The sequence below is a fragment of the Hemiscyllium ocellatum genome, chromosome 28 (genome assembly GCF_020745735.1).
Source record: "Hemiscyllium ocellatum isolate sHemOce1 chromosome 28, sHemOce1.pat.X.cur, whole genome shotgun sequence".
NCBI lineage: Eukaryota > Metazoa > Chordata > Chondrichthyes > Orectolobiformes > Hemiscylliidae > Hemiscyllium > Hemiscyllium ocellatum.
Genome location: NC_083428.1, coordinates 2,112,777 through 2,129,077, shown reverse-complemented (window position 1 = coordinate 2,129,077; position 16,301 = coordinate 2,112,777). Strand labels below are relative to the sequence as shown.

Genomic DNA, 16,301 nt, shown 5'->3' with positions numbered 1-16,301 from the left:
TGTTGGTTCCGAGCTGTGTCTAGGGAGGTCTCCGACCAGAGACAAGAGCATCAAGATCCATTGACTTGGGGCTTCAGGCTGCAACAGGAGAGTCAGCTGAGCCGATACAGGCCTCTTACAGAGAATTAAAAACAGGAAGGTTCTTTTTCTTTCTGACATGAGGGAGAGTATAAGCTGTAAAATCCCCTCCCCCACACAAACAAACCACCAACCACATCTTCTGCTTTATGGCTTCATACAGGAGACTCAGAGAGAACTGAAAACTCGAGAACTGTGAGGAAAAGGGTCAGGCCTGCATTTCTCAGCCTGAGAGTCCAATCCAGTCAGAAGCTGTCAACTCTCCAGGAAGGAGATTCACCTGCAGGACACTGAGGGGAGCAACATCTAGAAGGAAGATCACTGGCATGTTAAAGACATGCATGTTCCTCTTGAATTTGTCGGAACAGTTTTGTTGGCTGATGGACATTATATCCAATCAGGTAATCAATTCACTCTGTTTGGCTGTGGACGTCAGTGAGGATGAACAATTATTAGCATATGGGGGGAAAGGGTGATGAACCAATGATGTGAGAGTGAATCAGGTGGAGCAGAATTGTCCTTCAAGAAGAGATTTAACTGGAATTAGAAACTGTTATTCTCCAACTTCCTCCAATGTCTTCAATAGATCAGGGTAGGGGAGAAAACACTAAGTGCATTGGGGAGCCACCTTGCTGGGGGCAGGGAAGGGAGGGATCAGAACTCAAAATAATTCCTTAGGGTTTAATTACATCAAGGTTGTGTTTGAATACAGACTTATCATGAGAGAAAGTGCAGTGTGTCCCAGCAATCTCTGGATGTGTTGAATGGAAATGGCAGAATTACTTGAAAGGAATACATTGTGAAGGACTGCTAGCAGTTACAAGGGGAGGATTAACTGGATGATAGCACCAGGAAGTCAGTGAAAGGTTTGTCGTATCAAACGGACCCTCTCCAGCTCTGCTTCGCATGATAATTCTGTGACTGTAACAAGCAGCAGGTCAGGCAGCATCCAAGGAGCAGGAGAATCGATATTTCGGGCATGAGCCTCCTGCTCCTTGGATGCTGCCTGACCTGCTGCGCTTTTCCAGCAACACATTTTCAGCTCTGATCTCCAGCATCTGCAGTCCTCACTTTCTCCTACTGTAACAAGCAGCCAATTGTCTGCCTGCTTCAATCCAATTCAGCGTGGAAGTCAAATACCAATTTTCTTTTTCTGAAGAAGCTCAAAGTGCCTGGCGGTTTTCAGGATTACAGGACGCGAACGCTCTAGCATCTTACCTCAAGAACGGGCCCAGCTCCCAGGATGGTCCTCTCGACTCTGCTGGCATAACCCTTCTGGCTGAGTGCAGTCAGGCAATGGATGAGGAAATTGGTGCTTTGGGTTTTCCCAGAACCACTTTCACCTGAGATGACAATGCACTGATTCACCTGCTTCCTCCGCATGGTGTTATAAGCCACATCCGCAATCGCAAAGATGTGAGGCTCCAGTTTCCCCAGCTGGTGGTTTTCATACATCTTCATGTATTTGGGATTGTAAATGGGCAGGAACCTAAAGGGGTTGATGGCAATCAGAATACTGCCAGCGTAAGTGTAGATTTTGTGTTTCTGGAACCTGGTTTTGAAGGTCTCTAAGATAGTTTCTTCAGTCAGATGGGGCAGTTTGCACAGGTCATCGTACAGGTGTGACTGAGGGGGCAGGAAACCTCGCTCCAACAACCTGCGTCTCTCCCTCTCCTTCGCCACCAGCTGCAGGTTGATGTAACGAATGGAGCCATCAGTGTTCCGTTCCTGGAGGAGGAAGTAATACCCCTCGCTCTGCGAGTGCTTCTCCTGCGCCCTCCGAGGCCACAGCAGCACCCGCTGGACTGGCAAATCGTTGGCATCGAGAATCCACTCCTCTCCTCCAGACTCCTTCACCTCTGCCAATACGTAACATTTTGACGTGTCCAGGTTCAGTTTGCCAGTCACCTCTCGGATGACTTCCCCAGCCGTCACATCTTTGGTAGCTGGTAATAGGCAGCAGATGGAGTTCTCAGTGTAGAGGCTTGGGCAAATCTGAAGGGTATAGATCTTGCCCTCTCGATTATCTGCAGCTCCTGCATCTTTAACACTCATATTGCCTTGTGTCGCCCACTCACCATTCCGCACTCAATTTGTGCTCAGGGTATGTCTCCATCAATCTGTGAGACAGGAGGGTAGAGAGGGAGAGACAAAAAGTACACACAGATTATTAAACATCTCTTCAAATCCATTTCAAACTCACAGAGAAAGACACACAAGTTGCAGATTTCCCATCAAACCCTCCCAGGACAGGGTCAGCACGGGGTTAGATACAGAGTAAAGCTCCCTCTACACTGTCCCCCATCAAACCCTCCCAGGACAGGGACAGTAAAGCTCCCTCTACACTGTCCCCCATCAAACACTCCCAACGCAGGGACAGCACGGGGTTAGATACAGAGTAAAGCTCCCTCTACACTGTCCCCCATCAAACCCTCCCAGGACAGGGACAGTGCAGGGTTAGGTACAGAGTAAAGCTCCCTCTACAACGTCCCCCATCAAACCCTCCCAGGACAGGGACAGTGCAGCGTTAGGTACGGAGTAAAGCTTCCTTAATGATGTCTCAGAGACTCCCAGAGTGGGTGCTCTCTTTAACTATCCCACTGCCACCAACAGCAATTTCACATCCTCAAAACATTCAGGCCCCTACAAGCTCTACAGTGGCAAGTTTGAAGAGCACAAACATATTTTAGCAATAAAATCTCCTTCTCAGCTTGCACAGTCATCACTTGGAACCAAAAGAGGGAACTCTCTGTACAATATCACAGTCTATCACCTGCCATGGAATGTGACAGTACAAGTGGCAAGGTTGGGGGGTGCTGAGGAACGTGGTTCAGCATTCAGTTCCCAGTCACAATGGCCATTTCTAACTCAAAGCTGCCCCACGTTCAGGGTGAAAGTGGAGTCTGATTTGACAAGGATGGCACAGTTTATTATAACCTCTCACTGCTTTGCACCTCTATTTCTGTGGAAGGCAATTCAATGTTTCAAGCAACCTTCTCTTTATAATTTTCATTATTGTGAAGTCACAAAAGTTACAGTAATTAAGATTATCATTATAAAGTGATAAATTTGAAGTTCTTGAACAATAGGATCTGTGTTCCCTGTTCACTGATAGCCCAGGAAGGACAGTGCCCCAGCACCTTGCAATGTGCTCAATATAACCAAGCGATACAGTGCTGACTCTGTCACCTCTAACAGGAACTCAGTGACTCTGAGCACAAGGACACGAGACAAAGACTGAAACGAGCTGGATTGAGAGATTCCCCATCACAGAATTACTAGGTCATAGTTCCAGACAGAGGGGTGAAACTCAAGTGATGAGTAGCCAATGACTCAACATTAATTCAAAAATTGTGAAGGGGAGGCAGATCTAGGTGAAATTTAGACAAGTTTCACAGAACCTGCCACATAAAATGCATCCGTTTTAAAATGTAAACCAGTCCATTTCACTTGGTGCCTGAAGTCACAATTTCACAGATATTTTTGTTAACTTTTTAAAAATTATAAATTGCATATCCACATTTTGAATGGAATTTACCATTTAAACTTATTCTACCATCAGGCTAATAATTTCACACAAACAGTTGGAATGCTCCCTGAACATCTCAGGTGTCATTGGTTTCCTTAAGAAATGAAATCTTTCTTGTCACCACAACCACCTTTTTCCACCCTCCGTAACATTGATCCCCACCCAACTCCAGCTCATCTGTGAAAACCCACCTTCACGTTGCTGTCCCCTCAGACCTAACTACCTCAGTGTCCTGACCAGCATCCCACACTCCAGCTTGTCCTAAATTCTTTGTTCAAGCTCATTTCACTCATTTCCCCTGCTCACTGACCAGCTCTGGGCTAAGCAATGACTCCCTTTTAACACACACATCCTTGCAATTCCACCCAGAGTCTTGCCCTTTCCTACCTCTAACCTGCTACAGCCTCTGGATTAAGTGATGTCCCAAGTTCTGATCTTGCCTTCATTCTCAATTGTAACGATTACACCCAGACATGGCAATGCCTTCAGATGGAGAGACCCAAATTCTTTCCCACTCCTTCTGGGGGGTTTCACAGAATGACCTCTAGAACCAAGGTTTAAACAATAATCCTGAAGCTTGGGACAATTTATCTTGAGAAAACAGCACTGCCCAAAGTGGGCTCACAAATGTTGGGTCCTGACCTTACCCCCACCGTGCTAATAGCAACATGCTTACCCCCCACCATCTTTGTTCATGGTTCACATTGCTGGGGGGATTCATGAATATTTACAAGCCTGAATATGAAATCACAGTGGGAAAAGGTTTGGGAAGCACTAAAGGCACTATGGAACATAGCAGAGTACATTGGGATCTTGATCAGATCGGCCAATGGGCTAAGGAGTGGCAGATGGAGCTTAATTTAGATAAATGTGAGGTGCTGCATTTTGGAAAAGCAAATCAGTGCAGGATTTATACACCTAATGGAAAGATCCTAGGGAGTGTTGCTGAACAAAGAGACCTTGGAGTGCAGGTTCATAGTTCCTTGAAAGTGGAGTTGTGGGTAAACAGGATAGCGGAGTCAGCGTTTGGTATCCTTGCCTTTAATGGTCAGAGCATTGAGTAAAGGAGGCGACAGGTCATGTTGTGATTATACTGAACTTTGGTTAGGCCACTGTTGAAAAACTGCAATCAGTTCTGGTCTCCCTGCTATAGGATGGATGGTGTGAAACTTGAAGGGGTTCAGAAAAGATTTACAAGGATGTTGCCAGGGTTGGACGATCTGAGCTACAGGGAGAGGTTGAACAAGCTGGGGCTGTTTTCGCTGGAGCGTCAGAGGCTAAGGGGTGGCCTCATAGAGGTTTATAAAATCATGTGGGACGGTCTTTTTCCTGGGGTGGGGTGTGTGTGTGTGCCCAAAATTAGAGGTCATAGGTTTAGGCAGAGAAGGGAAAGATATAAAAGGGTTCTAAGGGGCAACTTTTTCATGCAAAGGGTGGCGTGTGTGTGTGTGGAATGAGCTGCCAGAGGAGATGGAGGAACCCGGTACAATGACAATATTTCAAAGGCATCTGGATGGGTACATAAATCGGAAGGGTTTATTGGGATATGGATCAAATGTTGGCAAATAGAGCTAGATTAATTTAGGATAGCTGCTCAGCATGAATGAGTTGGAGCGAAGGGTCTGTTTCCGTGCTGTACATCTCTCTGACTCTAAATGCAAGTTTTGTTGCAATGTTCAATTGTAAATCATTAGCACAACTACATTTTTCCACCAATTCATTTTGACCCCACCCCCAAAAAATATCTCAATGATTTCACTCATAAGGCTCAAATGGAAGTTGATCTTTTCTGCTCAGACCAGACCAGGGACATTGATTCTAAAGTGGGAGGATGTGCTGCATCCCCAGTTTTCCAGGATATATCAGCATCATTCACCCAACGACAGCACAAGATAGCTTGTTTGCATTTCAAACAGTTTATGCTCAAACGTTTTTAAAATATATATAAAGAAAAAAAATGGATAATATATTATTCAGGGAAAACTTACCGTGAGTGCAAATGCATTGGGGGGGGAAAACTCGCAGATTACAGTATACATTTTCTGTATGTTTGGGTTTTTCTATTCTGTTCACTTCAGAAATAGTATTAAGTTCGAGGAAAGACAATGTGGACTTCCTTGTTTTAATTTAATTCATTTTCTCTAAAAATGATCTTGAATTTTGAAGACGTCAAGTTACATGTGACCATGGTATGAGAAAAGTTTAAATGTATTTATTATCAATGTCATTAACTGTCAATGTAGACATTGGACTTTATGCCAATACTAACTTTATTTTGTTTGGTATGAATAGTTTATTTAGCTGCAGCCCTTTTAATGTTTTGGCATGTCCCCGCATACAGGGTAACCAAAAGGGACTGGTGTGTCACTGATGTTGCAGCCTGCAGACAGCACTGCCTGATAGTTACTAATGGCTGGAATCAAACTGACACAAAGGCCAAGGGAGGGGCACACAGCTTTTCCAAATCCTTGGCTTTTCTCCAGGCTCAGGTCAAGCGACAGCTTCCACACTGCCAAATGAAAACCCCTCCAACCGAACTAATCCAAGGAATTCATCCATTCAGTCCCCCAACCCCTTGAAGTGCCAGTAAATCCCAGGAGGAGGAATGAGAGGTGATCTCATTCAAACATATCGGATTCTTCAGGAGATTGACAGAGTAGATGCTGAGAGGATAGCTCCCCTGATGGAAGTCTGGGACCAGAGGGTTATGTCTCAGAATAAAGGGGGCACCAATTTAAGATGAACAGCAACTTCTTCTCTCAGAGTGTTGTGTCCCTTGGCAACTTGCTGCCGCAGAGAGCTGTGGGCGCAGAGACCTTGAGGTACATTTAAGGCCAAGATCGATAGGTTATTGATCAGTCAGGAAACAAGGGTTATGGAGAAATGGCAGGAAATTGGACATGTGGAATGTCGGATTGGCCATGATCCTATTGGATGGTAGAACAAGTGCAAGGGCCTGATGGCCTCCTGCTGTTCCTGTTTCTTACAGTCTAACAAATATTGGCCCTGTTAGTAATGTTCACATATAGATGAAGGAGAAACAAATTACCTCCAAATCAGGGCAAACCGCCCCTGACCCCCAGCTCCAGTCTGTGCACTCTCCCAATGGCTGTTTACATTCTATTTCCCCAAGCTTACGCTCCAGATGGGAGCAGTCCATAGTGGGGCACCTCCTTTGGGCGGAGGCTGTAATTACAGTACAATAAGTTTAGATCACCAGCTTCCAGAATAAATCTGGTCACAGGAATGTAGGATGGAAAAATTAAGATACATCATATGATTTTAAAAGGGAGTTCTGGGTTACACCTGTGTATCCCTGGTCCAAATATTTGCCTCCATTTCATCAGAGGGCAATACTTGAGCAATGCCAAGGGAGGTCAACTAATTATTTAGATTTTCACACATCTGCTCCAAGCCACGACACTCACTGTGGACAATACCCGACATCAGTGAATGGGAATCTGTGCCACACACTGACTAATCCTGGCTCTCACTCAAACACTGTCTTGTTCCACAGAAGGCTATGACTAACCGAGTTCTCATCTGCAGAGGCAGGCTATTAACAGATCATTCAGCATTCAGCTTTTCTTTTGCCAGAAACCACTAGCTTTAGTTACAGAACGGCCCCAATACAGAGGTGGTTGTCATGTTGTTGCGTCAGTTACACTTCCTGTCAGATGACACCATCTGACCTGATGTTACTCCAGCAGACCTCATCACTGCCACACACAGACACATACAACTAATAGCTCACATCAGCTCAACCCAGTCAGGGCGCGCAGTGCAAGGTGATCCTGCACCAGTCAACTTCAACCTTGTCACAATGTGTAACACACTTACCTCCAAGACAGAAGGTCATCCATCAGGTCAAGCCCCATCCCAGGGACTCCAATATAAAGGTCCAGGCCAGCACCTGGGAGTTGGTTGGGGAAGAACCATGGGGGCCAGACATTGGAAAGCTCTCCCCTTCTTGATCAAATCATTCTGTTGGACCTTTTATATTCAACTGTATAAGTTTAACATCTCATCAGAATAATCTGTGACAGTATAGCATTCCCTCAGTCCCACGCTGGGAGGTTAGGCCTGCATTATAAGCTAGTGTTTCTGCAAAGGAGCGTGCCCTCGTGGCCTTCTGATCCAGACAGAGCAACAAGGCCTACAGAGCCATGGAGAGTCCCAGAATCACCAGGTGCCAGGTTCAAATCCTGCACTCCAGCACTTAACTCACACTGATGCTCCAATGCAGAACTGAAGGAAACTATATCAGAGGAGGTACCTTATAACATATGAGACACTAAAATCTCCCATCCCCTCACTCATGGCACTGTTTTGAAAAGGAGTAGAGTTCTCCTGGGTGTCTTGCCCAATATTTATACCTTGATCAACATCACAGAAACACATTATCTGTCATGAGCACAGTGAACCACATGCAGCAAGATTGGTAGATTACAAATATTGAACAGAGATATCTACACCAGCAGCACAGACTCAGACAGCGCCCACTGCCCAAGTAGAGAGGGAGCTGCTTTCATTGAACATCTGCACTGAGCTCCCATTTATTTATAGAACGAAGCAAATGAAAGAGAATTCTTTAAATAGTGTTTGACAGTCAGAGATGTGTGGTTTTCTGTTGTGTGTTTTGAACAGCTCAGTTCTTGCCAATTGAGCTAGCTTCCCCGCCTCTGCCGCATTGGTAACACTGCAGGGTCACTCGTTAGCAACCAGCTCCAAATCAAAGTGCTCAATTGTTGGACATCCTGCATCGTTCACAGAAATGTCAAACAGCAAAGAGCTGCAATAACCAGCAGGAATCTGCACAGTGTACTCATGACACCAGCTACCATCAGTACAAAGCAGTCACCACTTACTTTGCCATCCAATCCCCCTCACCTACACAGCAGATTATAACTTACTTTCAGGCTTCATACAACTTTTTTTTTATTCATTCATGGAATGAGGGCATCGCTGGGCTACGGCTGCCTTGCCCATCCTAGAGGGCAATTAAGAGTCAACCATATTGCTCTGGCCTGGAGTCACATATGGTCCAGACCAGGTAAGGACTGCAGTTTCTTTCCCTAAAGTGACCCCGATGTTTTTTTTTCTGTCAATCAACAATGGTTTCATGGTCATCATTAGACTCAATCTCAGAATTTTATTGAATTCAAATTCCACCAACTGCCATGGAAGGATTCTAACCCATGTTCCCAGAACGTTACCTTGGTCTCTGGAATAACAATCCAGTGATGATACCACCATCAGCTCCCCATAATGACTACAGAAATGGGGGGTGGGGTGGGGGTGGAGGCGGGGGGAGGGGATGGTGGCATGGGAATGGGGGTGGCGGGGGTGAGCAGAGTGAACACAGCACACCAGTCCCGGGCACTGACTGAGGCTGTATGGCACAGAGAAGGATGCTAAACCCTGTCAACCATCTTGCAGCTTCCAGGAATGAGGGGTTAAACTGCAGGTCAGTGCCATGCAGAACACTGGGAAAAGCCAAAAGGGACAATGAAAATATTGTGTTTCCTTAAAAAAATATTTCCTTTGAACAAATGTAGAAAAATTTTGGAGAGAGGAGGTAAGCATGTTTGACTGATTTCTCCAATGGAAGGCCAGGCCACTTTCCAAGAGGCATGAATGTGAGGCACTGTGGGTAATGCATGTGTCAGGTGACAGGAGGCAGTGGGACAATTGGTTGGTGACTGGAAGCCTCATGACAAAACCACCAAGTGACCCAATCAGAATTAGCAACCCATAAGACATCAGAATTGCAAATAGACAGTTATAAACAGACAACAAAATGATTCTGGATGTAATTCATTGGCAGGATCAATGAAGGTCACTTGGGTGGGAGAAAAGCTGTACCCACCAAGAGGCCGACCTCAGAATGGGTGTGGAAGTTACAATCGGCACAATCAGGAGTTAAGAGACAGGTAGCAGATGGTGTCATTGTAAAATGGCTAATTTTGGATCTTGCTATGTACATATGGGCTGCACAATTTCCTGGTCTATAAGTGTCCGCATTTCAAAAAAATTCTTTCAATGGTTACAAAATACTTTGGGACATTTTGAGGTTAAGATAGGTGCTACAGGAATGCAATTTTATTTCCCTTTAGACAGGAATGATACTGGGCACAGTCTGAAGGCTGTTTCAATTACAACAGAGGCATTCCATAAGTAATGGGCAAAGCTCCCAGAGGGTTTATCCAGGATTCACTATGGTCTGTGCTGAAGGCGCTCTACTGAGAGTCAGTGTTTATGCGTGTGTGTGTGTGTGTGTGTGTGTGTGTGTGTGTCTGTCTGTGTGTGAGCCCGTACCCCAGTGAGAGTCTGTGTGTGTGTGTGTGTGTGTGTGTGTGTGTGTGTGTGTGTGTGTGTGCGCGCGCGCCCGTTCCTCAGTGAGTCAGGGTGTGTGGGGCACTGTACCTCTGGGAGGAATCAGCACTGGCATTAGTTCATCGTAGTGTGTGCCACATCCTAACAAGGAAACAGATTTCTCAATAATAACTAATACAACATGCCTCTAATAGTCCCCATTCACTGACTGACTGTTACAAGTCCCGGAATGTGGTTGCAGACCATCCACCATTGGCTGATCTTGACACTGGAAGCAACTTCACAGAATTTCCCAGGCTGGAATCCAGCCCAACAGCACATCTGTGCATGCCCTGCATCAACTTGTCAAATTCAAACAATATCATGAACACATTAAAATGCATCTTCCAAATTCTCAAGAATTTAATGGCACTTGATTAGATCTGTCACTGTATAACACAGGGGTACAGTACTGGTGGGGACAGGTCTGTCCCTGTATAACACTGAGGTACAGTACTGGTGGGGACAGGTCTGTCTCTGTGTAACACTGAGGTACAGTACTGGTGGGGACAGGTCTGTCTCTGTGTAACACTGGAGTACTGTACTGGTGGGGACAGGTCTGCCTCTGTATAACACTGGGATATAGTACTGATGGGGACAGGCCTGTCTCTGTATCACACTGGGGTACAGTACTGGTGGGGACAGGTCTGTCTCTGTATCACACTGGGGTACAGTACTGGTGGGGGATAGGTCTGTCTCTGTATCACACTGGGGTACAGTACTGGTGGGGACAGGTTTGTCTCTGTATCATACTGGGGTACAGTACTGGTGGGGACAGGTTTGTCTCTGTATCACACTGGGGATAAATGAGTGGCTTTATCATTATCTGGTGATTCCTGCTGGCAAATGCTTGTGGCTGGTATCCAGTGAAATGTAACCAAATGTGAATGGGTGCCTGAGGAAGGAGGGAGAGGGAATGGGAGATGTTGCAGGGGGAGCCTAGCCATTCATTCCCCCACTTGGCAGGGCAATCAAAGGCTTCGGAAATTACTTCCGGATCGGAGGCCAAACACTCACTCACTGAATCCAGGAAACTGCTACTCCCAGTGAACCAGACTCAATCCTTTTCAAATCCCTGAACACTCAACTCCAATCTATCTCAAGCATGTTTGAGAACACATTCATGTCCCAGCAAGCAGAGAGCACTGTCGGAACCAGGCCAACATTTCAAAAGCTGTCAGTCGAAGATCTTACATTCGGGCGAACAGCTTTCAGTCTAAAACTGCTGTCAGTACCGATCAGTATTGTCCCACACTGTCCTGGGTTCAGTATTTACCTATCCCCCTTCCCCCATTACTGACAAACGAATCCCCAAACATGGAAAACACTGCATCACAACCAGGCACAATTGGTGACGTGCAGAGGGAGAGCCACATGAACAATGCTTCATTCCTACATGTAGGAACCAGTTAGTTCATTTGCATTCCCAATGAGCAGCCACCTGTCAGCCTGAGTAACCCAGAACTCAAACCCACCCTCCCTCCCCCAAACATCCTGACGAGGAGTTGCTGACTGATATGGAAGGGGAAGGTGGGGCGTGGGTGCAGACAAAACCTCACCCCAAGGGGCTAACACACTGCACTACACACAGAGGGTGATCCAGAGGGTGATGTCACCTGTGCAGTATTAATTAGGGTCAATGACGTAAAGGGTGTGCTGTTAGAAATGTCTTTGGGATGACTTTCTCGAGCAGTAGGTAGTGGGATCAGCTGGAGTAGCTATTTTAGATCAAGTGCTACACAATAAAATAATCTAATTAATAATCCTGATGTAAAAGAGACTTTAGGAAAGACTGACCATAATGTGATAGCATTTGACATGAAGTTTGGAAGCGATATGTTCCAATCAGAAACTAGGATCCTAATCCTAAGCACAGGCAAGTCTGACGCTACAAGGGGTATGGCAGATTAAGAGATCTGACAATAGACAGATAATAGCTAACATTTCTAAGGCTATTGGAGATATTTTAAGACAATATAATGAGCAGACTAGATATTGAGGAATCATATGTATTCTGCTAGTGGGTGCAGTGTGTTTAAACTTCCAGAAGATTTTCAATAATGTCCTGCGCAAGAAATTGGCAAACAAAATTAAAGCACATGAGAGCGTGGGGGCCTGGACTAGCACAGACCGACAACTGGGTAACTGACAGAGTGAAGCAGAAAATCAGCCATGATCTCATTGGTTAGCAGGGCAGGCTTGATGGGCAGAATGGCCTGTAAATGAGACTAGTTTAGTTTAGGAAACCTTGTTGACATGGTCAACTTGGGCCGAAGGGCCTATTTCCTGCTGTACGCCCCAATGACTCAATGCTTCAGCTCCTATTTATGATGTTCAAACCTCCCTTTCCACACAGGAGACTCACTGCAGTTGGACCCAGAATAAGGGACTTCAATTACATGGAGAGACCGGAGAACTAAGATGGATCTCCTCGAGCAGACAGGGTTAACAGGAGATTCAATGGAGAACTTCAAAACCATTGGGCATTTTGACCAACATTCTGCCTTTATTGCAAAACTGACTGGCCCTGCAGCAGTGCAGTTACTCCCATAAGCCAATCATCAATTTTCCTAATGAAGACATTGCGAATGTGTGATCATCGTAAACTACAGCGCACCTGAAAGAGGGATGAGTCATGGAAATGTGCAGCACGGAAACAGATCCTTCGGTCCAACTCATCCATGCCAGACAGATAGCATCTATCTCTCCACTCTGCAGGCACCCTGCCTCCATTCCTGATGAAGGGCTTTTGCCCGAAACGTCGATTTTCCTGCTCCTCGGATGCTGCCTGACCTGCTGTGCTTTTCCAGCACCACTATAATCTTGACTCTGGTTTCCAGCATCTGCAGCCCTTGTTTTTACCTAGATATCCTAAACTAATCTAGTCCAATCTGCCAACACTTGACCCATATCCCTTTAAACTCTTCCTATTCATATACCCATCCAGATGCCTTTAAGTGTTGTAATTGTACCAGCCTCCACCACTTCCTCTGGCAGCTCATTCCATACACGCACCACCCTCTGGGTGAAAAGGTTGCCCCTTAGGTCCCTTTTAAATTTTTCCCCTCTCACCTGAAACCTATGCCCTGTAGTTCTGGACTCCCCCAACCCAGGGAAAAGACCTTGTCTATTTACCCTATTCATACCCCTCATGACTTTATAAACCTCTATTAGATCACTCATCAGCCTCTGACGCTCCAGGAAAAACAGCCCCAGCCTGTTCAGCCTCTCCTAATAGCTCAAACCCTCCAACACCAACAACATCCTTGTAAATCTTTTCTGAACCCTTTCAAGTTTCACAACATCCTTCCATAAGGAGCGAGACGAGAATTGCATGCAATATTCCAAAAGTGGCCTAACCAATGTCCTGTACAGCCGCAACATGACCTCCCAACTCGTCTACTAGGAACTATGAACCTGCACTCCAAGTATCTTTGTTCAGCAACACTCCCCAGGACCTGACCATTACAAACCTTCCAACATATTGACTCTGCTCCAGCACTGCTTTTAATTACTCTACATACCCCCCTGTTCTCTGCTTATCGACAATGTACACACTCTGCCTCAGAAATTCCAAGATTTTCTTCCTCAAAACGTTATGGAAGACACCTGACCCTCTGAGAAAAGCACTTCTCATCTTGGTCTTAAATGGATAGCCCTTTCTTTTTAAACAGTGACTCCAACGTAGAACATTACAGCGCAGTACAGATCCTTCAGCCCTCGATGTTGTGCCAACCTGCAAAACCAATCTGAAGCCTATCTATCCTACACTACTCCATTCTCATCCGTATGTCTATCCAATGACCATTAAATGCCCTTAAAGTTGGAGAGTCTACTCCTGTCACAGGCAATGCATTCCATGCCTCTGAGTAAATAAACTACCTCTGACATCTGTCCTAAATCTCTCACCTCTCCCAATATAAAGCTATGTCCCCTCGTGCTAGCCATCACCATCCAAGGAAAAAGGCTCTCACTGTCCACCCGATCTTACCCTCTGATTATCTTATATGTCTCAACTGTGTCACCTCTCAACCTGCTTCTAAAGAAAACAGCCTCAAGTCCCACATCCCAGTAAATCTCCTTTCAACCCTTTCCAAAGCTTCCACATCCTTCCTATAGTGTGGTGACCAGAACGAGACACAATACTCCAAGTGCGGCTGCACCAGAGTTTTGTACAGCTGCAGCATGATCTCTTGGCTCTGAAACTCAGTCCCTCTACCAATAAAAGCTAACACACTGTAAGCCTTCTTAACAACCCTATCAATCTGGGTGGCAACTTTCAGGGATCTGTGTACATGGACACCAAGATCTCTCTGCTCATCTGCACTACCAAGAATCTTACTATTAGGCCAGAACTCTCTATTCCTGTTATTCCTTCCAAAGTGAATCACCCTGCATTTTTCCACATTAAACTGCATTTGCCACTTCTCAGCCCAGCTCTGCAGCTTATCTGTGTCCCTCTGTAACCTGCAACATCCTTCAGCACTGTCCACAACTCCACCGACCTTAGTGTCATCTGGAAATTTACTAACCATCCTTCTCTGCCCTCATCCAGGTCATTCATAAAAATAACAAACAGCAGTGGACCCAAAACAAATTCTTGCGGCACACCACTGGTAACTGAACTCCAGGATGAATACTTCCCATTAACCACCACCCTCTGTCTTCTTACAGCTAGCCAATTTCTGATCCAAACTGCTAAATCACCCTCAATCCCATGCCTCCGTACTTTCTGCAATAGCCTACCGCGGGGAACCATATCAAACACTTTACTAAAATCCATATACACCACATCAACCACTTTACCCTCATCCACCTGTTTGGTCACCATCTCAAAGTACTCACTAAGGTTTGTGAAGCACGACCTACCCTTCATAAAACCATCCCTAATCAACTTATTGCTCTCAAGATGATTATAAATCCTCTCTCTTAGTAACCCTTTCCAATACTTCACCTACAACCGAAGGCTCACTGGCCTATAATTCCCAGGATTGTCTCTACTCCCCTTCTTGAACAAGGGAACAACATTTGCTATCCTCCAGTCTCCTGGCACTATTCCTGTCGACAATGATAACAAAGATCAAAGCCAAAGGCACTGCAATCTCCTCCCTGGCTTCCCAAAGACTCATAGAATAAATTCCATCTGGTCCAAAGGACTTATTCACTTTCACACTTAACAGAATTACTAACACCTCCTCCTTATGAACCTCAATCCAGTCCAATCTAGTAGCCTATACCTCAGTATTCTCCTTAACAACATTGTCTATTTCCAGTGTGAATACAAGATAATACATGGCTTGGAAAGGGTGGACACTAGGAAATTGTTTCCATTAGGCGAGGAGACTAGGACCTGTGGACACAGCCTTAGAATTAGAGGGGGTCAATTCAGAACAGAAATGCGGAGACATTTCTTCAGCCAGAGCGTGGTGGGCCTGTGGAATTTATTGCCACAGAGTGCAGTGGAGGCTGGGACGCTAAATGTCTTCAAGGCAGAGATTGATAGATTCTTGATATCTCGAGGAATTAAGGGCTACGGGAAGAATGCAGGTAAGTGGAGTTGAAATGCCCATCAGCCATGATTGAATGGCGGAGTGGACTCGATGGACCGAATGGCCTTACTTCCACTCCTATGTCTTATGGAATACTGACAAAAGATATTCATTCAGCGCTTCCCCTATCTCCTGACTCCACGCACAACTTCCCACTACTCTCCTTGATTAGCTCTAATCTTACTCTCATCATCCTTTTATTTCTGACATACCTATAGAAAGCTTTAGGGTGTTTTCCTTGATCCTATCTGCCAATGACTTCTCATATCCCCTCCTGGCTCTTTGAAGCTCTCTCTTTAGGCCTTTCCTGGCTAACTTGTAACTCTCAAGCGCCCTAGCTGAGCCATTACATCTCATCCTAACGTAAGTCTTCTTATTCTAAATGAATACATTTTTGGGTGAATAGATAATATATATAAATCACACAACTTTCATTTATTTTTTAGTTTGGGAATTTGAATTTGAGTTAGTGGCATATGGGTTTTCAGTGTGTCTGAAAGGGTTTAATGGTTCACTTGGAAGTATGTGTGTAGACATGATGATTCCTTTGAAAAAACAAAGAGAGAGAAGACTCCCTAGAGGGTCATGGGTTGTTATTTAGAATGGGCCAAGTTGAAGAGTGAACTCGGAGAACAGTTCTGGATTAGGCTCCAGCTTGGAAAATCGGGGATTGATTTTATTGCTTTTGTTCTGGGGGAAACACATATAGTTTGGAACAAAACAAGTTGTTTTTTAGGTTCAGGTGGGCAGTTCAGCTGAGGTAAATCAGC

General features: G+C 45.3%; 1 protein-coding gene across 5 annotated transcripts in view; it reads right to left on the bottom strand.

Annotated features, from left to right (window-relative positions):
- Positions 1–16,301, bottom strand: part of LOC132829070 (unconventional myosin-IXb-like) — a 119,109-nt gene that overhangs the window by 86,437 nt on the left and 16,371 nt on the right. For all 5 annotated transcript variants that reach the window (XM_060846371.1, XM_060846367.1, XM_060846369.1 and 2 more), the window contains exon 2: positions 1,297–2,198. In XM_060846371.1, the coding sequence (XP_060702354.1) occupies positions 1,297–2,133 (837 nt within the window). In that variant the 5' untranslated portion in view covers positions 2,134–2,198. The remainder of the gene's footprint in view (positions 1–1,296; positions 2,199–16,301) is intronic.